Source organism: Pseudochaenichthys georgianus, chromosome 1 (assembly GCF_902827115.2).
Source record: "Pseudochaenichthys georgianus chromosome 1, fPseGeo1.2, whole genome shotgun sequence".
NCBI classification, from domain to species: Eukaryota; Metazoa; Chordata; class Actinopteri; order Perciformes; family Channichthyidae; genus Pseudochaenichthys; species Pseudochaenichthys georgianus.
The window spans coordinates 41,755,522-41,780,021 of NC_047503.1; the positions used below are offsets into that span (position 1 = coordinate 41,755,522).

The 24,500-nt window shown below is 44.6% G+C and overlaps 1 protein-coding gene across 2 annotated transcripts; it reads left to right on the top strand.

The window, feature by feature from the left end:
* Positions 1-371: 371 nt before the first annotated feature.
* LOC117449850 (MICAL-like protein 2) lies at positions 372-24,180 on the top strand. Of its 2 annotated transcripts, none has more exons than XM_034087748.2 (16): positions 372-749; positions 2,293-2,341; positions 11,561-11,699; positions 12,265-12,464; positions 12,660-12,787; positions 12,983-14,857; positions 15,527-15,699; positions 16,455-16,512; positions 16,954-17,072; positions 17,287-17,348; positions 18,614-18,737; positions 18,881-18,983; positions 20,073-20,146; positions 21,630-21,744; positions 22,390-22,436; positions 23,767-24,180. In XM_034087748.2, exons 1-16 carry the CDS (start codon positions 607-609, stop codon positions 23,841-23,843), a joined length of 3,486 nt encoding a protein of 1,161 aa, XP_033943639.1. In that variant the 5' UTR covers positions 372-606; the 3' UTR covers positions 23,844-24,180. The 2 variants fall into 2 exon arrangements, with proteins under 2 accessions (XP_033943639.1, XP_033943647.1); XM_034087756.2 differs by having other exon boundaries at positions 660-749; positions 11,569-11,699; positions 23,767-24,179.
* Positions 24,181-24,500: the final 320 nt, after the last annotated feature.

Genomic DNA, 24,500 nt, shown 5'->3' on the forward strand with positions numbered 1-24,500 from the left:
AGTCTGCATGAACACACACACACACACACACACACACACACACACACACACACACACACACACACACACACACACACACACACACACACACACACACACACACACACACACACACACACACACACACCACACACACACACACACACACACACACACACACACACACACACACACACACACACACACACACACACACACACACAGATAGAGGGTTACAAGAAGACACACAAAGCGGACTGAACTCCACCCATATGCCGCGTAACTGTCGACTTTTCGCAGGTGTCACATCCAGTTTCTCCTCAGACGCAAAAGGGTGATTCCCACACACTCGCACTTTGACACACACACACACACACACACACACACACACACACACACACACGCACACGCACACGCACACGCACACGCACACGCACACACACACTCACACAGAGTCCTGGCTCTCCGTCTGTCATTTCCTGGATCCAGCGTGTCCAAGCTGCTGTGGAAACTTTTTAGCAGTGTGTTGTTGAAGGGAAGGAGGGAGGAACGAGTGGGGGAGCTCCGGGAGATCTACAGCCGCTCTGCTGCACTCGAACTCGGATCAGTCCGCCTCTGAGCTCCGGGATGTCGGCCGTGAAGGCTCTGCAGCAGTGGTGCCGGGTCCGGTGCGACGGATACCGGGATGTGACCATCACCAACATGACCACCTCCTTCAGGAGCGGCATGGCTTTCTGTGCCCTGATACACAAACACAGACCCGATCTCATGTGAGTAACAAAGAGGGAAACTCATGGGTGAAGTTCTTCTAAAACACACCTTAACAAGCAGGTTGGTGCTGTTTGAATGAAGGGTGTTTGACAACTGTTTAGAGAACAAGGGGGACATCGGTTTTACTTTCCAGCTTTATTGTAGGTTTGTGCAGTTCTTTAATGAAAGGGAACACACTTTATTGGTCTGTAGGGAAACCAGGAGCTCAGCTGAGGGCTGTGGAGATCAGCTGGGACGTGGGAGTAAAGTCTGCATGTTTTAACATCAGGACATATTTCATTTTGACCTCACAGCTGACAAAGGCGATCAAACATTTAATTCATCCTGGTTCTTCCTGTTCCTCAGTATTTATAATAAAGAATGCAGTCAGACTCAAACAACAACAAGGCGTGAGAATGAAATCCGTACAGGCTGATCTCTTCTGAATACTCAACACTGAAATGTGCTTATTGTGAAAGACATGTGTCTTAATTGTTGTGGTCTGATCTGTGTCAATCAAGCATAAATACTTATTCGCTTCAATAACATATCTTGAATGCTATAGGCCTGAAAGAACATGCATTCACAGCCTTGTAGTTGACAGGAATATTGATTCAGACCTGGCTTGTTCTTGTTTGTTCTTGTAGTGTGAATCAAGTAGCACACACCTCTGAATGTTCATAAAGTGTCATTCAGTTAAGGGTTGATAGCTGCTGTTGATTCGTTAAGACGATTATTAAGAAATGTCAGAATATAGGGTAAAACGTCAAGTGTGAAACCCAAAGATATTCATTATACAACAATAGAAGCAGGAAGTGGTGTATGTTTGGCATTTCTTGCTTCACATGTGTTTTAAATGTTCAGGGAATGTGATTTTCCTTCTATTGACAAATAAGTTCATCGACTAGTTTCAGTTTTGCATGTGCACTCAAAACTGAAAATAAAAGTCGTATGGTATCTCATAACGTTGTCTGTGTGTTAAACATCCTTTCGGTTTGAAGCTTTGGCATTTAGTGTTTGACATTTCCTCTGGGTTTTCCCTGGACCTTCTGAACCCTAACAGGGATTCCTCCAACGGGGAATATTGGTTGCTATTTATTACTTGACAGCTGTACAGATGTTTCCAGAGATGTCCACATTAGGCTTTGGCTGAAATATTCCAAAGATTCGACCTATCGACTCTAGTAAATCTTTGTCCGGTTTCACACAGAGTTGCCTGGTTTTGTTCCAGAGGAGCCATTAGGACGGACACACAGTCGTTTAATTTGAAGAAGACACACAGCTGTTCCATTCCACGTTTTCCTCACAGCCAGATGAGCGTGGTACACTTCATGTTTACATGGTTTGAGGCTTTGCTTCGGTTTACTGCATTTAGACACGCTCCTTTATGAATGCTGGCTGATCTTCGTGTACGTTTCAGCTGCATGACACACTGACATGATCATGTGTCACCGCAGCCGTGTGTAAAGAAGTCATCAGTCACCCTGTCAGTGTTATATATATGTTTATCTGAGGGGCGTGTATGCGTGTTTGTAACATATTATCCTTCTTCCTCTGTTGCAGAAACTTTGATTCACTGAATAAGGAGGATGTTTATGAAAACAACAAACTGGTGAGATATGTTTACACTCTGCATTTTGACCTTTCAATGTATTTCGTAAGGGGAAACCCACATTTACATTTTAAAGGGGCCCTATCATAATCCTTTTTATTACCTGTTGTCTCTAATATTAGGTTTAAATATGCCAATGAGGCTTTCTAATACAAACGTGTGATGTATTCAGGAGAACTTTGCAGATAGACAAAGTATGTAAAAGAAACACCTAAATATGATTTTTAGATGTTTTCAATCCGACTTTAAAGGGGAAAGGAAACACCAATTACAGTTATAATATTCCGGTAGTTTATTCATTTTACAATGGATATTGATCGTAATATTTATTGTATATGATATTACTCGCCAAAAGAAAATTAATTATCCGCCGGCCGGGTGGGGAATTCCGGGACCAGGCCGCCGCCATTAGGGGAGTCCCAAATGGTGACGTCACTGGCTGTGTTTTCGCTCCACCTGAAGTCAACACAACGTAGCAGATATGGCAGCGATGGAGGAATTTTGCAATGAGATCGACGTTTTGAACGATGAATTTGACTATTCGTCGGGAGATGACATTGATGTGGAAGCATCTACAGTTACCAGACATCCCATGGCCTATGCTTATGAACCGATTCGGTCGAATAGAGTGGCATACGATCCGGAATAAAAAAATTAAAAAAACACAATGCTAACAGTGAGCCTCTGAATTAGCCCCGAGCGAAAATGCTAACCTATTACTGCACCGAAAATCACTCCTAGCTCCCTTATTACTTATCCTAGCCGCATATCCAACACATCGTTTATGATCGCAAGGAGACACAGAATCTAACAGTGCCCACCTCAACACTGAAAGATACAAACTCGCGAGGTTATCCACAAAAACGTACATCAAAACAAGTGGCGCTAGGTACTAACATACGCCAGGCTAACGGCTTACCTTCCTCATTGTCTGGTCTAAACTGGTCTTCAATGGCATTACAACGATAAAAACGATGATGTAGTTAATCCATAGGTTAATATCCAATGGGGCTGTGTCCCCTTTGAAATGTTCTGATAATCTATAAGCAATACAACTGCAATTCCGTTATCTGCTGTCCGCTCTGTGCTCCGTGCGCTCTGGGTCCTGCAATACCATCCATCAATAGCAATACTAGCCTTTTTAGGGCTGTTTTCGACAGATGAGCGTGTGTATGCCAGTTTAATTAGTTGAGCTATAGAACACCCCCAATTCTCTATTGTGCGTCATAATAATAGCTACCATTTAGTTTGGACGCGATTGCGTTAATTAATAAGGTCACACTGTCAGTAAATACATGTGTGAGCTAGTAATCTGGTAGTGCTGCAATATTTACCTCTCTCTCGGCAGCTGAAGCAACTCGTTTGGTGGCTCGAACTTCACGTTTGTTGACACTGTCATTGTCTTGCGCGGCCGACGTGCTGGGACGGTCGGTGTTCCCGACTGCATACGTTGAGAAATCGAATATTGTGGGAACAGATCCTGGCTTCAAATCCAATGTTTTGTATTGAACCAGGCATCCAGACTGGACTTTGAGCAGCTTCTCATCCTTTAGTGGCAGCCTATGGAAATGTACTTCTTCCTTCTTCGTATAAAATCCATTTGTGCAGCCTGGGGCAATACAATAAACTCCTGACGACGACCGTTTTCTTGTAATGTAAACTACTGGTGCATTGCACGCCATGTTGTTTGTTATTGAGCTTTGGCCCAGGAAGCCGTACCCAATCAGTGACGTCACTGGAAAAGTCCCGGAGCAATGGAAGCGCCCATGGTCATTAGGCACGTATTTCAAAAAGTAAATTCGCGTATCTCGATCGTTTACATTGGAAATAGACTAGATAAATACATTTCCTAATGGTAATATTGTCGCATGGAAAGCAGTTTGAAAAGTGTTTCCATTTCCCTTTAAGGTTCCCTGTTGACTTTTCATCCACTTTTAGCGATATGGAGCTGTTTGTTTACGAGTAGGTGCGGGTGTTCTATATCGTATAAAGCTTCGCCCTCTAAGGCTATCGCTATTGGGTAATCCCCACTGCACGTGTGCAGCACTGACAGACTTATTCCACGCCCACCTACGATGTGGGCCCCACCTCCAGGCTCACTTCCGTATAAATAGGAAGTAGGCCCTACAATCCACTCCTACTTTTCTTCAGCACTCCGTTGCAGAAGCATTGACAGGCAAAACCAGTTCTTTTAAGAGCGACTTACTAAAATTCCTGGTTCTCCTGGGCCCATCCTCCCTCTCCTCCGGACGGGGGGAACAGGGTGGGGGCCCGGTGTCAACCCGACATATGAGTTACGACCGGAGCTCACGGTGTGAGTTTTGCCGGGGATTAGAGCACGCAAACGCGGCTCTCACTCCCCAGGTGTCGTGCACTCATTGTGTCCGTCTCCCTCTGGCCCACAGGCAGTGGAGAGCGGACGCTCTCGCTGCTGCGGCCGAGGATGATTGGCTAGTCCAGGAGTTTTACTCTGTGGACCAAGCCCTTTATTTATTGGATCCGAGTGTCGGGCAGCAGTCAGGTGACTCCTTCCCCTCCATTCACGGATCACCATGTGGTTCCCCCGCCCTGTCGCCCTGTCTCCCTCTCCTCCGGCGGGGGAGACGGGACGGGGGCTCGGGGTCAGCCCGGTAGCCGAGCATAGGTTCGGCTGCCGGGCTGACGGGTCAACGGGTCCCTCTATCCGCCATCACGGCTCTGCCGTCGATAGGTGGTATTCTCCAGGAACTCCCGGAGATCATCGGAAAGGCAGCCGCCTAATGAGATCTCCCCGTTCCCAAGGTTCAAGAGAGCTCTCCTCCGGATGCCATAAAAAAAGCTGCATAAGCGGCTGCCTCACAGCCTGTCGGTTGTTAGGCAGCAAGGCTAACGGCTCAAACCAGCTGTCTTTAAAACCTGTCGGTTAATTAGACAGCCCGGGTTTGTTTCCTATGTCACAGATGTGCCTCCTATACACACCTCCACTCATTCCTCAAGCAGGTTTGAGCGTGAACCTCAATGTCCGTTTTACGAGTTTTCTCCTAAATGGCGACATGAGGAGAGCCGCTGTGTAATACAGCGTGTGGAGCTGCATAAGCCAGCTGTTTGTTACCGGTACGGTTAACAGACAGCGCGGCTCGCCATTTGAGCCGGCTGTAACCTGTTGGTTAGCGCGGCAGCGGGGCTCACGGCACAAGCCAGCTGTTATTAACCAGTCGGTTATTAAACAGCAGGGCTTGACGGTTAAACCTGATGCTCCTAACCTGTCGGTTATAGGCAGCACGGTTTTTCCTCTGTCCCAGATGTGCCTACTACACACGGTCGTAATGAGCCTACGGCTGTTATTACGCACTGTGTGAATAGCACTGCACACACCTCCGCTCATTCCCTCAGTGGGTTTGAGCGTGAACGCGCCTCAATGTCCAGTTTGAGCCTTCTCCGAAACAGAGACAGGATGAGAGCCCGTGTGAGGTGTGGAGGGCCCCTCGCAGCCTTTTCGGTCCGGGCGGGCAATGGCGGCGAGGGCTCTGACGTGGCTCGTCACCATGACAACCACAGCACATCCAAAACATGCGTGCGCTCTCAGAGTATTACTCAGAGTGGCGACGCGTGTATTCGATGGACAGATGAATAATAATAAGCAGCAAGGCCCACCGGGTAAGCCGGCTGTCCCTAACCTGTCGGTTATAGGCAGCATGGCTCCGGCTGTCTTTAAAACCTGTTGGTTTTGAGGCAGCTCTGATTTTTTTCCTCTGTCCCAAAACCTACCTCCTACACACGGTCGTAATGAGCCACGAGTGCCATTATTACAGTGTGGACAGCACTGCACACACCTCCGCTCATCCCTTAGGGGTGTTGAGCGTGAACGCACCTTAAATGTCTGGTTTACGAGCCTTCTCCTAAACGCGACATAAGGAGAGCCTGTGTGAAATGCAACGTCTGGAGGACTCTGGCGTGGCTCGTCACCATGATAACCACAGCACATCCAGAGCAGGTTCCCGCCACCGTCGCGTGGGTTGAATGGACAGAGGGAAGTTAATATGCAGCAAGGTTCCCCGGGTTAAGCCAGCTGCCAATAGCCTATTGGTTACTTGGCAGCATGGCTGCCTAAGCCGGCTGGGTTTTTAACTTATCGGTTAATAAAACAGCAGGGCTTGCTATTCAAATCCGTCTACCGTAAACTTTTTGGGTTTAGGCAGCTTGGATTTTTCCTCTGTCTCAGACACCTCACGGTCCCACGGTCGTAATAAGCCCACGAAGAGCCATTATTACGCATTGTGTGGACAGCACTGCACACACCTCATCCCTTAGTGGTGTTGAGCGTGAACGCGCAGTTTACGAGTCTTCTCCTAAACGACGACATATTGAGAGCCTGTGTGGAATGCAGCGTGTGGAGGGCTTTGTCACCAACCACAGCACATCCAGAGAATGTACACCCGGCGCTATCAGAGTACTGGATGGGTACTCAGGGTGGCGGCGCGTGAGTCTGATGGACTGATGGATGAGCAGGCGGATGGGCAGAGGGTAGTCGCTGCAATTCGCCTCTCCCCCCCGCAGTTCTACGGGATACAGGAAGTCTTGTCATCCCAGGAACAGTGTCTCGCGCTCCGTGCAGAGCGGCAGGAACTCTGGTTAAAGAAAGCCTTTTCCCGGGGTTCCTCAAAGGGAAGAAAATCAGGGGTTTTTACCCCCGGTATTTTCTGGTCCCGAAGGAGACGGGGCGGGGGGAATGAGACCCATCCTCGATCTGTCAGTGTCCAACAAGGGAATGGCCTTTTCCCATGCTGACGATCAAACAGGTGCTGGAGTGTGTTCACCAGGGAGGTTCACAACCATAGTCCTGAAGGATGCTTACCTCCACGTAACCATCATCCCGAAACACAGCAAATTCCTGCGTTTCTCATTCCTGGCTCCACGCACTTTTTTCAAAGTGGGTGGAGACGGTTGGAGCAGCTACTCAGAATGGGGATGAGGGTTATTTTGCCTGGACGACCGGCTGTGGCTGGTTTTTCAGACGATACAGCTCGTATCTCATCTGTCAAGCCTGGGTTTCATTATGAACTGGAAGAAGAGCTGTCCTCTTCCCTCCCAGACATTTAACTGGGAGTGGAATTGAACTCAGCCCGCATGAGAGCGCGACTCTCACAGCAGAGAATGGAGAAAGTGACAGCTCTCCTCCGGTGCAGCTGTTAACCTGTCGGTTAGCAGGCTGTCCCAGATGTGCCTACTACACACGGTCGTAATGAGCCCAGGGCTGTTATTACGCACTGTGTGAATAGCACTGCACACACCTCCGCTCATTCCTCAGCGGGTTTGAGCGTGAACGCGCCTCAATGTCCAGTTTACGAGCCTTCTCCTAAACAGAGACAGGATGAGAGCCGGTGTGAGAGGCAGAGTGTGGAGGCCCCCTCGCAGCCTTTTCGGACCGGGCCCCTCTTGGGTTGCTTCACGGGCAACGGTGGCGAGGGCTCTCTCGTGGCTCGTCACCATGACAACCACAGCACATCCAGAGCAGGTCGTGCGCTCTCAGAGTATTACTCAGAGTGGCGACGCGCGTGTTCGATGGACAGATGGATAATAATAAGCAGCAAGGCCCACCGGTTAAGCCGGCTGCCCCTGACCTGTCGGTTATAGGCAGCATGGCTCGCTGCATAAACCGGCTGTTTTTAAAAACCGGCTGTTTTTAAAAACCTATTCGTTTTTAAGCAGCTCGGACAGCTCTCCTCCGGCGCGTCACACCCCGCGGGGCGGTGACGGCCCTCTCTGTGATGCAGTTGTTAAGGAAATATATCAGCTGGTCACGTGGTGATCCCCCTGGGTCTCCTTCACAGTGAGGAGACTCCAGAGGTGGTTTATTTGCCTGCGTGTCGACCCCGTGCGTCAGAGGAGACGCATGGTGTACATTCCTCCTTCCGTGGGTTTGGATTGAACCCACAGGAAAAATCTCCACGTCAGTGGGGGTGCCCCTGGGCAGAGAGACGTCACACACCGCAGTGTTCACAGACGCATCTCTCGCAGGCTGAGGAACGTGCATGTCGCAGGCAGTGGGGGGACAGTGGCCGGGTCACATGTCTCTCCATATAAACGTGCTGGAATTACTATATGGAAAGTAATCCAGCACTTCGTCCCGTTGCTGTACAATCAACATGTGTTGGTTCGAACAGACAACAAAGCAGCGGCGGCCTACATAAATAGCTAGGGAGGTGTTCGATCAGCGCAGCTGCTGAACACACATCCTACACAGCCAAATGGACAATGTTCCGTTTGGTGTGTAGGGAGAAGCCTGGACCCCGTTGGCCCCCCTGCCTCGTGCTGTCGTTCCTCCAGCTGTTGCTGGACAGGAATTTGACCTATAGCACGGTCGAAACATATGCTTCTGCCATTTCATCTTGCCACGTAGATTGGTGTCAGCACGGTGTGTAGTCACCCTCTGACAAAACGTTTTCTACGAGGAGTACAGAGACTCAGACCTGTGTCACGCGCTTTAGCGCCTCAATGGGATTTGGCTGTAGTGCTGGGCACACTGAGTAAAGCTCCTTTTGAACCTTTAGATCAGGTTCCCCTGAAGTTCTTGTCAGCCAAAGTAGCTCTGCTCCTGGCTCTGACATCAGCTAAAGGGTGAGTGATGTGTCTGCTCTCTCTGTGGCTCCTTCATGTCTCCAGATCCAAGGAGATGGCAGTTCAGCGGTGTTTGCGCCCGAACCCGGCTTTTATGCCAAAGGTGATCACAAGCTCGTTCAGATCGAGAGTGATAACCTTGGATGGCGTCTTTCCTCCTCCTCACACATCAGAGAAGGAAGCCACATCTCATCTCCTCCGTCCCGTGCGCGCGCTGGCATGCTATGTTGCACGCACAGCTGCTTTACGCAAATCCCAGCGTCTGTTTGTGCATTATAGAGAGCGCTCAGTAGGGCGGCTTCTGTCTGCACAGCGCCTGTACACTGGCTGGGTGAGGCGGTGGCACAGGCGTATGTTTCCTCTGGGTTGGATCCCCCGGAAAACATTAAAGCGCACAGCACCAGGAGAATATCAACCTCTGCGGCGTTGCACGGAGGAATGACAGTAGAAGACATTTGCACTGCTGCATCTTGGCCTTCACCCTGTTCGTTTATTCGTTTTTATTTGAGGGATGTCTCCCACTCCTCTCTGACACATTCAATACTGAATATCCTGCCAGAATGAGTAATGTCGGGGGTTTTCAATTGCATGCCCTCTCTCCTGCCTGTCGGCACTTAGAGAACGGCCTTTTGTTCCCCTCTCTTGATCGTTTTTAACAAGTGAGACTTGATATCTACTTTTATAAACGACAGGTAGCCCGAGTAAGCCTACCTTCGTTCCCTGATGGAGAATATTCATTTTTTAATGCTATATTCCCTGGGAATGGAATGCTCCATTTACGCACGGCGAAATGGACATGGGTTATTAACTGAGTAGGTGTGTTTTGTGCTTCTGGTAACGGACGGAACCAGTGGGGCGTAGACTACATCCTGCTTCGCCCTTAACCCAATAGCGATAGCCTTAGAGGGCGAAGCCTTATACAATATAGTGCTGGGGTTACGTACTGTAACCCAGCTTCTATGAGTATAGGCGCAGCCCTCTAAGGTTCGGGCCCCACTGGCTCCGCGAATAGCTGAAGAAAAGCTATTTATACGGAAGTGAGCCCGGAGGTGGGGCCCACGTCGTAGGTGGGCGTGGAATAAGTCTGTCAGTGCTGCACACGTGCAGTGGGGATTACCCAATAGCGATAGCCTTAGAGGGCTGCGCCTATACTCATGTTAAATGGTCAGGATGTTTATCCTGAGTGCGACGACACACAGTCCTCCCAACAATTTCACATCATCATCAAGGATTTGATATACTTTGGCTTTGAAAATATGCACACAATTGTTGAGTGCATGTATACAGGTTTACAGACTTAACGATGCAATAAATCAACCTCAAAGGCTATTTTATAATCTATTTATTATATAAACGACGTACCTGCTGCTATTGCTTTCAGTCAGTCTGCACGTCAGAATGTTTCATCTCAACGGCGTCACAATCCGACAAGATGCATTCAGAAAACAGATATTTAGTCCAGATAAAAATGTATGTTGTTGAGTCCCAAAGGCTGGAATTAGGGAATGTGCCATTGCTCCGAGACCCCCCCCCCCCCCCCCCACACTTTACGCCCCTGTCTTGATTTGGCTGGTGTGCACACTCTCTAATTGTTACTTGCAACATTTGGCCCTATCGTGCTCGTTCACTCTGATATTGCATGAGCACCATTTATTGTGGGGTAACGGGGAACTTTCATAAACAGTCAGTGTTCGAACATAGCTGAGAGGAGAATCCGTGGCCAAATATAGAGTGTTTCATTCTGTGCTCTGAGACGTTGGCGGCTTCATTGCATTCTTACTTTCAGTTTCTCCCTGTAGATTTATTACTGGACTCTGAACTCTCAAAGTGAGATGGAAAAAAGCCGAAATGAGCAGCCATTATTTGTCACAAGTCAGGATTGTAGCTGAAAAAACTGTTTAGATCAAAACAACGATGGGCTGTAAGAATTCTGCAGAGTAAACAGTGGCTCTCTGGACCGTCTGATTACTGATTAAGTCGTGCCTCTTCTGCACGTCGACTTGCCTCTACTTGTTGTTTATTTCTGCTGCCATGGAATCAATGAATGTGGATCTAGCTTGGACATTCCTGACTCACTTTCTCTGTTAGCACTTGCAGATGTAATCTCAAAGAAATAAAACACATTCTTAATTCTTATGTTGTTGCAATTTTAAGCAATCGTTGGCATAAGAATATACTTTGTGATTAATAATAAGTAATATGTTTTATCTTTTTTCATCATACACGTCCAAATCCAGGATGCACATCTAACATCTAATGACAGGCACTCAAATCGGTAAAAATAATATATTTAAAAAACATATAGGCAAACATATATTGCCACTCTTGCTTTCTTTAGCGTAAAAACACACAACATCTTCCAATCATAAGATCTTATAGAAGACTGGTCAAATAAAGCTGAAAGAGAATATTATCTAGAAAACTAACAGTCCCAAACATGAACTCACAATACAAGCATGCTTTGAATATCTGATAGTAAGTGTCTTTAGATATAGGAAGTCTCATGAGGATATCTGCTTCTTATGTGATTTATTAGTCCATTTCCATTTTGGCTGCTCGCTCAAGATACTTAAAATCCACCCTGAGCTTCCTCTTGTTGGATAAAGTCGATGATATTTGCAGGCGTTCAGGGTCGCGGAGGAGTTGGGAATTCCAGCGCTGTTGGATGCAGACGACATGGTGGCCCTTAAAGTTCCTGACCGCCTCAGTATCCTCACATACGTGTCGCAGTACTACAACTTCTTCCATGGACGCTCCCCCAGTGAGTATCAGTTTCTCTGTGTGGCCGATGCCGCCTTTGTTCTTTTGTTCTTGTCTTTCTGTCTCATCCGACCCCAGGGGTTTAGCCCAATATCCCTCCTCGACTCCTCTGTCCTCTTTCCTCATTCCCTTTACTTGAAAGTGAGTCCTGGTATCCAATTCATTAAATGCCTGCAGAGGAAGTGAGGAGAGGGGAGGCTTCCAGAGGATAGGCAAGTGAGGAAACATGAGGGCAGCCTATGCAGTAATTGTATTTTTAGAAGCGTATACATGCTCGGAAAATTGCTCCAAATTAAAGTTTGAAATATACCGGGTCTGAAGGAATGAACTTTGCTCCATTCTTGCTGACTCACCTGACTCCGGGGGTTCATCCCAATATCCCTCCTCTGTCCTCTTTCAGGACAATTACAGAATGACAATGTAACGGGAAAACATAAGATACTAAATGATAATAAATTAATGAATAAAATGGCATAGCATTCCAACTATTCCAAAGTGGTTCTCCAGTAAGTGATTGCACACTTGTACAAACTGTGTGTCTCTGTTACTCTGCGTTCCTGCTGCAGTCGGGGGTATGGCAGGTATAAAGCGCCCGGCTGACGGCCCCTCAGGCGGCCCCTCAGGCGAACCATCTGGGAAGAAGAACCAGCCGGTGGCGGCGAAGGTGTTTCCATCTTCCAAACCGGCCAGAGAGAACAGCCCTCCACCCTCCGCCAACATCACACGGCCCTCGTCCTCCCCGAGACAGACCAGAAATACCACAAAGGTAACATCTGCTGCCTGAATACAAGCGTTACTAAGAGTGTCAAGACGGTGTACACATGTTGTAAGACTAATGCAAGACGGCCCAAAATACACATTTGAGTAGCTCTACGAAACTGCTGCTGCAAAGCTAAACAAAACGTATTGCCTCAGATAAGTTACAACATCACCTCTTGAAACCTCTGTCTCCTTCTTCCAGGATGTTGTGGTGGAGAAACCTCATCAGACAAGCACCTTAAGCAACAAGTGTGCGTCCTGCAACCAGCATGTTCACCTGGTGCAGCGACACCTAGTGGACGGGAAGCTCTATCACAGGCACTGTGCAAAGTAAGGACCCATGTTAATTCAAGTCTTATTTACACTTATGTGATTTTGTCAATCTGTAATACGGAGTTTCTCAACAAAGATTCAATCAAAAGCATTACTTACTAGTTACTCTAATAAGAAGGGGCAGCCCTAAATGGCACCAACAAGGACTCTGATTGGCCCGAAATTACATGCAATGTTTTTTCTGTGTTTCAGGGCAATGTCGCCTTCAAACCCCACTGCACCTTTCAGAGGTTTACCCACAAACACTCCTGTTTCCAGATTCACGGCTTTATTAGAACCAGCCCAAACCAAACCAACGCCTCCAAATCATCAAACTCCTTCAAGTCCTCCATCTTACCGAGCTCACACAACTCCTTTAAGTCCTCCATCTTACCGAGTTCACACAACTCCTTCAACTCCTCCATCTTACCGAGTTCACAAAACTCCTTCAAGTCCTCCAACTCAAACCCGTGCAACACCTCCAACTCCTCCATCTTACCGATCTCATACAACTACTCCAGCTGATCCAACTCCTCCAACCTACCGAACTCATACAACTACTCCAGCTGATCCAACTCCTCCGACCTACCGAACTCATACAACTACTCCAACTCCTCCGACTAACACTCCCTCCAGATTGGGACCATCGTGGCTGACGGAGAAACCCAGCCCCCCTCCCAGCATCTCCACCACTTTCTCTTCTTCGTCTCCTTCCCGGCCTGCTTTGAATCTCTCTTCTGCTGCTAAAGAGCCCCCGACACCTGTTGTCTCCAAACCTGCGGCCTCACGGACTACAAATGTGTCCACCTTCGCCACAACGACCACGAACAAAGACACAAAGACACCGTCTAGCAGCAAAACGTCCACGTCTATATTTACAACAACACCATCGGAGAACAAAACGACAACGTCTATCAACACCAAGACACCGTCTAGCAATACATTTACCACGTCTACAGTTACAAAGACACCGTCTACGGACAAAACAACAACGTCTTTCAACACCAAGACACCGTCTAGCAACGAAACAACCACGTCTTTTTTTGCAAAAACACCATTTAAGAACAAAACGACAACGTCTATATTCACAACGACACCGTCGAGCAACGAAACGACAGTGTCTATTAACACGACACCATCTAGCAACATAACATCAACATCTAGTAGCACAAAGACACCGTCTAGCAACAAAACGACCACGTCTATGTTCACAACGACACCGCCTACGGACAAAACGACAACGTCTATCAACATAAAGACACCGTCCAGCAACAAAACGACCACGTCTATGTTCACAACGACACCGCCTACGGACAAAACGACAACGTCTATCAACATAAAGACACCGTCCAGCAACAAAACGACCACATCTATTTTCACAACGACACCGCCTACGGACAAAACGACAACGTCTATCAACACAAAGACACCGTCCAGCGACAAAACGACCACGTCTATGTTTGCAAAAACACCATCTAAGAACAAAACCACAATGTCTATATTCTCAACGACACCGCCTAGCAACGAAACGACAACGTCTATCAACACGACACCGTCTAGCAACAACACATCAACATCTAGTAGCACAAAGACACAGTTTAGCAACAAAACGACCATCAACACAACGACACCAGCTATCATCACAATAACACCGTCTAGCAACACGACACCGTCTATTACCACAACAACATCAGATAACACAAGGCCCGTTGCTGCCCCTCGAAAATCCACAACGGCGGCAAAGACGCTGAAGTCCAAGCTCAACTTCTTCAAATCAGATAGCCCTCCTACAGAAGAAGAGAGAAAGACTGTAACCTCCAGCATCGTCATCAACAAAGGGCCGAATGCGAGCGATACGGTGCAGGAGAAGGCCTCGGCAGCGCAGGCCGTCACCGTGGTGGTGAATGTTGGAGGTTTGGGTAAAAAGGCGAATGTGAGCTGGGATACAGAGGAGACATCTAAAGCAGTTAGTGGAGAAGATTCAAAGACTAAAGCAGCAGCTGCCGTCATCTCCAAAAGACTAACAGAGGAAAACAACAACAACAGTAAGCCAGCATGGACCAATGTAGCGCTGAAGAAAACTGACAAGTAAGTAATGTAACCACACACACACACACACACACACACACACACACACACACACACACACACACACACACACACACACACACACACACACACACACACACACACACACACACACACACACACACACACACATTTATTTTCAATTATGATGATAATGAAAACAAGATAATCAAAATGCGACACACTTCGTTTAGCAAGTATGCTCTCTTTTTGTCTTCAAGCACCCTAACCTGGTTTCCCTGAGTTACTGCCTGGAATATGTTGAATATAGAAAAATGACAATAATAAATGTTTTGTTATATATTGAATATTTATATACACGATGCATAGCCTTCTTTTTCATGAACTTTAAATATAATAATACATAAAATAAAACATAAATATGAATACAAAAAAAATTGAATAATCCAAAAATGTATATATCTAATGATGTTTTTAAAATGTCACACTTTAAAATGTTTTTTTTGTTATGCTTTATTGGTGAACTTTTATTTTAGAATGTTTTTTATTTCCAATATTTTTATTTGTTTTTGAAGACAAATTGTGAAGTTAAAAAGTATTGATCTCAATATTGACCAAAAACAATTATGACTAGTCTTTATATTGTCTTGCTTTACCCTGACCTCTACTGGTGACAAATATAATTTTTTTCTCTTCGCCTCTCCTCAGGCCTCCTCAGGTGGAAACTCCTAAGAAAGATCCGGAGCCTGTGAGAGGGAGACGGAGGCTGAAGGCCGACCCCTCCATCCTCGCTGACCTGCAGATCCCCAAAGACCCGAGCCCCGTCAGAACCAGAACCCCAGAGAGACCTGCCTCAAAACCCCGCAGTGCATCACCCTCTGGTAACACACACACACACACACACACACACACACACACACACACACACACACACACACACACACACACACACACACACACACACACACACACACACACACACACACACACACACACACACACACACACAGAGAATTCTATCTACTTCAATTACAAGTGATGGAAATCCTCAATTGGATAATTTATAAGCTAAGCTGCGGTGACATGGAGGTTGTGATAACTAATGAACAGAGCACTCCTAAACAAGGACATGAAAGACTAACTGATTATTTGTTATCAATCTAATTTGTTTGTTTTAATAAATAAAACCCTGAAAATTATGTTTTACTAGGAAATGAGACGGCCTAGCTTATGTTTATGTCCGTAAATACTATTTTTGAATGTAGTATGTTAACTAAATGCACTCAAGGTGGACCTTGAATTAAGGTTCAATCTAACATTGATCAACCATTATCTTTTTTAATGGCTTCTTCTTCAGAACATGTTTGGTATTGCATTGAGTTTCAATGATACCTAAATGAAGCCTTCTTTCGTAAAGGAGCTCCTTTTTGTGAAACTATGTTTTAGGGTATAATTTGCTTTAAGTTCATGTGGACCTTTTACTTTCCTTTTACCCTGAATACAACCTGCTTTTTGTGGGAAATCCATCCAAAACAATAAAAGATAGGAAAGGACATTGCATAATGGATATGACTCTGAAGGAAATGAACCAGGAAATGAAAAACACTAAAGATTGTGTTTTCCTTTTTCTCATTAGCATCAGAAAACAGTGACTCGCCTTCAGACTGGAGGTCGAAGCTCAAACCCGTCTCCAAGTAAGACTTAGATCTGTGTGTTGCTTATCCTTCCCCTTGCTGGCTCAGTGCCTGCTCTGCTTGTGTGTGGCCTCACAACACACCACCATCTCTTTCCTCCCCTGATGTCCTGTCCATCCATCCATCCTTTGATCCTGTCTCTCCTCCATCCTCCCGACCTTCCCCTCCTGCAGGAAGCCTGAACCTGCTGCTCCTCCAAATGTCTCGGCCATATTTTGTAGTCGTAGCTTTCGGCCTGTTTTCTTCCGCCACATGCATGCGAGCCCAAATGGTGTCGACACTGATTCGAGTCCTCCGTGGAGCGACATATGCTCAGTGCTCAGCTTCTTTCCCCCGGATGACGTTTCCTCCCACTCTCATGAATCAAACCTGCAGAAAGGAGACTACTTCTGGGAGCAGATAAACAAATTAATTTCTGTTTGTTTATTCTTCCACCCACAGACCTGCTGCTCCCTTACAGCCCTCTAAACCCTTGGCTAATGGAGCTGGAAAACCTCAGACTTCAGATTCGTCTCCCTCCTCTCATTTGTCCACCACTAGCATTTCACCTGCAGAAAAGGGTAATGTGGTAACATAAATATGATTTTAGACAAAGAAACAACATATTTGTTTTATCTTATTCCCAAGTATTTTGTCCTACATGGACATGACAATGTAACTGCTGCAAATCGTCTTCCTAAAAGACACAAACAAAGACAAAAAGGAATCATACCTCTTAAAGTTTCCCCCCTCTTTTGTTTTAAAATTATTCGTTTCTTTTATCTAATTTTATAGGATTCCTGAATGGGAAAGGCCAAACTACAAATGGCACCAAGCCTGAGTCCGTGATTACCAAGGTAAGTTTAAGTTAGCTTACCTATAAGTTAGCATATTCTTTTCAGTGCAATCCCTTGTTTTTGTTCAGTCAAATGTAGTCATTAGAATTTGACACCTTGAAACAGTGGCTGTACATCTTGAATGTACTGTAATGAATAGTACTGCTGTAGCTTCACTGTAAAAACGAGTGTAGGCTAACAGTAGCTAAAGCATTTTAGTCGTCAAGCTGATGCTAATAAAGTTAGCTTGCTAAAGATAATTGAAGTGTTTAAATGTGCGTAAAAACTAGAGTATATGGTCATACATAAGGAGCTAGCAACAGATGTAGCCCTCAGAAGAATAACAACTAATACGTTTAGTTAAAAGCTAGCTGGAATATAAATTTACGTTAGCCTACATATATAAGCTAGCTTGTAAAAGGTAAATAAAGGAGTGAAATAAATTAGGTATTATTTGTATTACCTACTTATTGTAAGTAAAAGTAAAAAAAAAGCTTTCAACCAACTAATTGGAAGAAAGTAAATGTTTGAACCCCCCTTTCCAATGAATTAGTGCTTTATTCACGTATTTGGTACTATTCTGATTATCTTTTACTTATGTAAGGATGTCATTTTAAAGGCTCTAGGATCACTAAGATGTAGTCCAACACAGTCTCACGGCATTTCGTGTTATAGTCACGAAATTCATTTATTGATTCGTGTTCACCAACACGATTTCGCCATTTTCTTCGTGCAAAAGCAATGTAAATAATAACAAATTAGAACAGATTTAAAAAATACAGATTTCAGTATTCGATTTTAGAAGCAATGTATTTCTATTGGTAGTATGTTTCGTGCCTGCACCAAATAATAACACATTAGAAGGGAAAAAATATGACAACAAATACAGATTTCAGTATTCTGAGGCTCTGAGCCACTTCTTTTCCTCATGGACGGCAAAAAGACTCGGACATTATACCATTTAAAATAAAAAGGCTTAGGGTAAGATATTGAGTAAGAAAATGTTTTTATGAACCACACAGCTTCTGGTATTCCAAGACCCGACCGGACACAAAGACGTGGTGCAGGCACGAAACATACTACCAATAGAAATACATTGCTTTCAAATCGTTCTGTGTGACACGAAAAAAAATGCGAAAATCATGTTGATGAACACGAATCAATAGATGAAATTAATTGTGTGACTATAACACGAAATGCCGTGAGACTGGGTTGTATAGTCACATGAGTGTTTGATCTAAGTTATGGTTCACATCTTCACTTACATGTGTGTGTTGCATCTGTAGAAGAAACCAGACTACATTCAGAAGGAGGACATCATAAAGGAGCTGCAGGACATCGAAGATAATCTGAACGAGTGGGAGGGGAGAGGAGTGGAGCTGGAGTTGAGGCTCCGCAGCAGCGAAGCAGGTGAGACACACACATACACACACACACACACACACACACACACACACACACACACACACACACACACACACACACACACACACACACAGAAGCTTCAGAAAAAGGAGTGTATACGGGGTTAACTGTGTGTGTTTGTGTGTCAGATGGAGAAGATGACGCAGTCAGTGACGAGCTCATGATCGAGTGGTTCAACTTGATCAGGAACAAGCAGGTGGCCATGCGCCGGGAGTCAGAACTGGTTTACATGTGAGTAAACACACACACACACACACACACACACACACACACACACACACACACACACACACACACACACACACACACACACACACACACACACACACACACACACACACACACACACTTAGAAAAGGCCACTATTGAGCGATTAGTGAAACAGACTTGTGTCCAGAAGGTTGACAGTTTGAATTCCCAGTGTCCTCCAACAGCAGGACGTCAGGAAGCAGGATGCTGTTATCAGAACACACACACACACACACACACACACACACACACACACACACACACACACACACACACACACACACACACACACACACACACACACACACACACACACACACACACACACACACACACACACACAGCAATTATTACATTTTCAAATGACTATTGAACCTTTACTCCTACCAAGGCATTTTAAGGGAAAATTGATAGTACACACCAAATCTTATGTATTTCATGCTTATTCACAGTGACAGTGACTTTTAATGTGTGTGTGTTTATTATATCTTCCCTTTTTAGACCAATGTTTTGACTCGTGAAACTAATGTTTTGGCGCCATCACGTAGTTAGGATTAGATCATTTTATCTGTTTAATCTCTCAAAGTGTATCAGTATCCCTTGTTGTGAAGCACTTCGAGATATGTCTTGGCAGATGAGAAGCGCTATATAAATTAAATATATATATATATATATTTTGTTAGGGTATCCGGTAAATGTTAGGTGTTCTTTTGTTGCTTGCTTCTGGTCGAGGCCAAAAACCAAGCTTAAAAAAAAAGAGTGAAAATGTGCCTATCCAAAAACCAAGCTTAAAAAAATGCTGATTCTACTCCGTACTGTACGATAGCAACAAATACAATAAACAATTTAATTCATATAATAATATTCGTTATTTGTAGAGCACCTTTCATACAATAAGTGCAGTTCAAAGTGCTTCACATAGACATTTCACAGAACATTGATATCACACAGAATACAGTTACCATGCAGTAAAAGACATAACGACAAACTAAAAATAGAGTAGACACGTAAAAAATACATTTGGATTAAAGGCACAACGACGAAATTGTAAATGTTGTTTTTTATGTGCAGTGGGAAAACGCAGGACCTGGAGGAGGAGCAGCCCAGCGTGGAGCAGGAGCTGCGGAGTCTGATGGAGAAACCAGGTGAGCCTTTGTGGAAACACCTGGAACACACAACACATGAAAGTCTTTGACTATCTCGTGGCTCATTTCAATCTGTGCCACATTAGAGGTGGGGTAGGTAAGTTTGAGAAACCGGCTCGAGATCGCTAGAATTTGAAAATACACAACCGGAGAAAACCTGCCACTTCCTTACAGAGCCCCTCCTCCAACACACACGAACGCGCACATGACCAATGAGGGCACGCGATCAGTTTGTGCCCCGATGGAAGGCTGACAGGCAGGTAGGCCATCCTATCCGTTTACTTTTTACAGTATTACGGCTTCTACAGATGAATTTTTTTATGGATTTGTTGTCAAAGCACTTCAGATATTCATTGCTATCGGGATGTTAAGAGCATTCCATGGAATATAACAAAAAGTGTATCTCGAGCCGGTTTCTGGAACGTACCTACCCCACCTTTAACAGGGCCCCGCTTCTTGACTCACACGTTAAAAACAGTCCAAATAAAACTCTGTAGGCGCTGATTTCTTTGCCTTCCTTTGGCTGATTTATTTACTTCTTCCATAAAATGAAACAAACAAATAAACGGAAACGATCAGTGTGACTTGAGGTCAAAGACCGATTCCCCGTTCCTTGCTGAAGACAATTTGACCTCCCACCCCCTCCTTATATAACAGCTGATTATTAGAAAATAATACATTTATTATCAACACAAAAAATGGCTCTAAAATATGGAAGCCCATTTCCGCCACCTGAAAAAAATAAAATCCCCATGAAAAGTCATAATTATAAGATAAAGTCATAATTATAAGATAAAAAGTCATAATAATGAGATAAGAAGTGCGCATGCGCTGCAGTGGCGCTGTCTTCAAAGGACCCTTCATCACCTTGCTGCTCTCCACCATGCAAACGGCATCTAGTCCTAAATAAGGTAACTATTACAGGTGACTTTTGTAAATGTTAGATGTTACATATAGCCTATATTGCAGCTAAACTACAACAATGCAGTTCATAGCTTTGACATTACCTGTTATGAATATAATATATATGCCTATAGTTTTGTGGTAACGTTCACGAGTTAGAGCAACTCACAGCAGCAGTATGCCTACACTATTGTCATTAGTGGCGTGAACGTTACCACAAAACTATAGGCATATATATTATAGTTCATAACAGGTAATGTCAAAGCTATGAACTGCATTGTTGTAGTTTAGCTGCAATATAGGCTATATGTAACATCTAACATTTACAAAAGTCACCTGTAATAGTTACCTTATTTAGGACTAGATGCCGTTTGCATGGTGGAGAGCAGCAAGGTGATGAAGGGACCTTTGAAGACAGCATCACTGCAGCGCATGCGCACTTCTTAAGTCATTATTATGACTTTTTTATCTCATAATTATGACTTTTCATGGGGATTTTATTTTTTTCAAGTGGCGGAAATGGGCTTCCATACTAACAGTATCAAACATCTGTGATTGAAATGTGTTTGTGTTTGAGCAGAACATCTGAAAACTTCCCGGGACAAGAAGAGAGAAGAGCAGCTGATGGCCAAACTGGTGGAGATCGTCAACGACAGAAACGCCATCATCGAGGGTCTCGATGAGGACAGACTCAGGTGGGTAATAGTGGTGCTGAGAAAGTTAGAAATGAATGTAATAATAATAATACATTTATTTTGTGAGCGCTTTACAGAGGTAGTCAAAAAGGAAAACAAATAAATATAGTATTAAAATCGAGCAATAAAACAATCACACATTAAAAGCCAGCTTTGAAGAGGTGAGTTTTTGTAATGCTCATAAACCTTGCTGCAGTTATTCATACACTTACACATACACTTTCTAGCTGTACAACTCTTCAAAGGAACGATGACATCAGCACATTAACCTCATAGGAACGCCAAAAAGCATTATTTATTGAATCATGTCCAAATCTATAATCATTAAAGTTTGCTTTGAGGCAGAAATGTACAGTTTTCAGCTTCTTAAATATCAGAAATTGTGATTTTTCTTTCTTTTTTTTAACATGAATGTGAATTTTCAGGGTTTTATTTATTAAAACAAACAAATTAGATCGATAACAAATAATCAGTTAGTCTTTCGTGTCCTTGTTTAGGTCCTATTTACTCAAGTACTGAACAAAAAAATAAAAATGTCGCTGCCCAGGTACTCATAGATTACATCATATATGAATAAATAAATCACATATATTCACACGGGTTTGAACTGCTGTTAATCTTTGTTTGTTGTGTGTGGGTTCTCAGGGAGGATGAGGAGGATGAAGAGCTCGACAAGATGATGATGACTTTCAGTGAGTGCTCTGTTCATTAGTTATCACAACCTCCATTTCACCGCAGCTTAGCTCGCTTATAAATTATCCAATTGACGATTTCCATCACTTGTAATTGAAGTAGATAGAATTCTCAGTGTGTGTGTGTGTGTGTGTGTGTGTGTGTGTGTGTGTGTGTGTGTGTGTGTGTGTGTGTGTGTGTGTGTGTGTGTGTGTGTGTGTGTGTGTGAGAGAATGTGCTGCATTTTTACGGCTGCCACCGGACCATGTTTTCATCTTATTGGATCTAATGACTGCTAATGGAAAAAGCATCAAACAAAAGCGCTCCCCCTCGTTCTGTCAGCGGCGCTTCCTATTAGACAAATGGACCAAGCAGCCGGTTAATTTGACCCGCTGACGGGATAAAGTTAACGCCGGCTTCATTTGCAATTCATGACCGTGAAAGCAGGGCGGGAAATTGAGGAGATGTATTGAACTTCAACGAGAGGTCGTTCTGATGCGGCGAGTAAACGCCGACCGTGGGCTAAATAATCGCCATTTCATTTTAATTTATTCTGAAAGTTAAGTTTCGCAGTTCATTCCCACTCAGTCACGTGAGAGTTTGCACACACGTTGTCTCACTAAGAGGTACACGCTACTCCACTGATACTCAACTGACAAGAGGCTTCGGCCAGTAAGTAAACAAACATTATTAATATTCATCCGATATAATGAATAAACATTAAAGGCCTTCTTCTTTCCAACTCTTTCAACTTCATAGTTAAACTATTATGTAGTGAATGAATTACAAATCTATTATTGTTAAAGTGGTGAAGAAATGCCAAACACTAAATGTGTACAGCTTTACATTGGGATTTTTTTTACATCGCGGTCAATCGACAAAGTTGGGCGTTTTGATTGAAATAAATAAAAGTCGTTTTTTAATTTTGTTATGAACTTACCGGTTACTCAACTTAGTTACCAAATTAACTAAGCACTCGGAATGACACTAGGCCTATATGACATATGGGATATTTCACTGCATTTAAGTTGTTGTTGGTTTTTAGGAGTGTATACAAGATTAACTAAACCTGTTACGCGTTCACTCACATTTTGTGACGATTCATTAGCATCAAAGATATATAAATACCTCACCGGGAGAGATTGAAAAGCACATCTAAGCTGTTTCACTGTGAAAAGCACATGTATCGGATCAGATTTCTCATCATGTGTGTGAACTTTAATGGTCTTCAAGTAAAGACACAAGGGATGTAAAGGAACCAGACCTAACCTGTTATGTGTGTCTCTCTCATCTCTTCCCCTCCTCTGTAACTTCCTCTCTTCCCTCCCCTCCTCTCATTTTGTCTCTCAGACGTCAAGAAAGACAAACCAAAGAAGAAGTCTCCGATTACCAAACTGTTCGGTTGGGGGAGTAAGAAGGAGGGATGACGCTCGGCAAACCCGCCGCCGCTCTCCCTCTGATGTTTGTGTTCATTCGGCTGCTCTTGTTGTAGTCTTAATGTCAGCGCACTCAGCCTGTGATTCATAGGATAGCACTGATAGTGTGTGTGTGTGTGTGTGTGTCTGTACATGTGTGTGTCCTCGTTTTGAGTGTATGTGTGATCTGTCATTTTAAGCGCTTTTAGAAACATGCCCTTCCCTCTGTCGACTGCATCACTCAAGATCTGACATCGCTCCTGCCTGCCAGTGACACACACACACACACACACACACACACACACACACACACACACACACACACACACACACACACACACACACACACACACACACACACACACACACACACACACACACACACACACACACACACACACACACACACACACACACACACACACACACACACACACACACACACACTGTACATGATGTTGAGGGGTTAATGACTCACCAGCCGTGTTGTGATTGGGTTCAGCGCTCCAGTTGTTAATTTTAATACCCTTCTCGTCTTAATCTGTCTACTTAATGCTCTCTCACTCACACACACACGCACACACACACACACACACACACACACACACACACACACACACACACACACACACACACACACACACACACACACACACACACACACACACA

Coding starts and splice junctions, on each gene's coding strand:
- LOC117449850 (XM_034087748.2), top strand. CDS start 607: ATGTCGGCCGTGAAGGCTCTGCAGCAGTGGTGCCGGGTCCGGTGCGAC. Junction 2,342..11,560: donor TTTATGAAAACAACAAACTG/GTGAGATATGTT, acceptor TGATATTTGCAG/GCGTTCAGGGTCGCGGAGGA. Junction 15,700..16,454: donor CCGCAGTGCATCACCCTCTG/GTAACACACACA, acceptor TTTTCTCATTAG/CATCAGAAAACAGTGACTCG.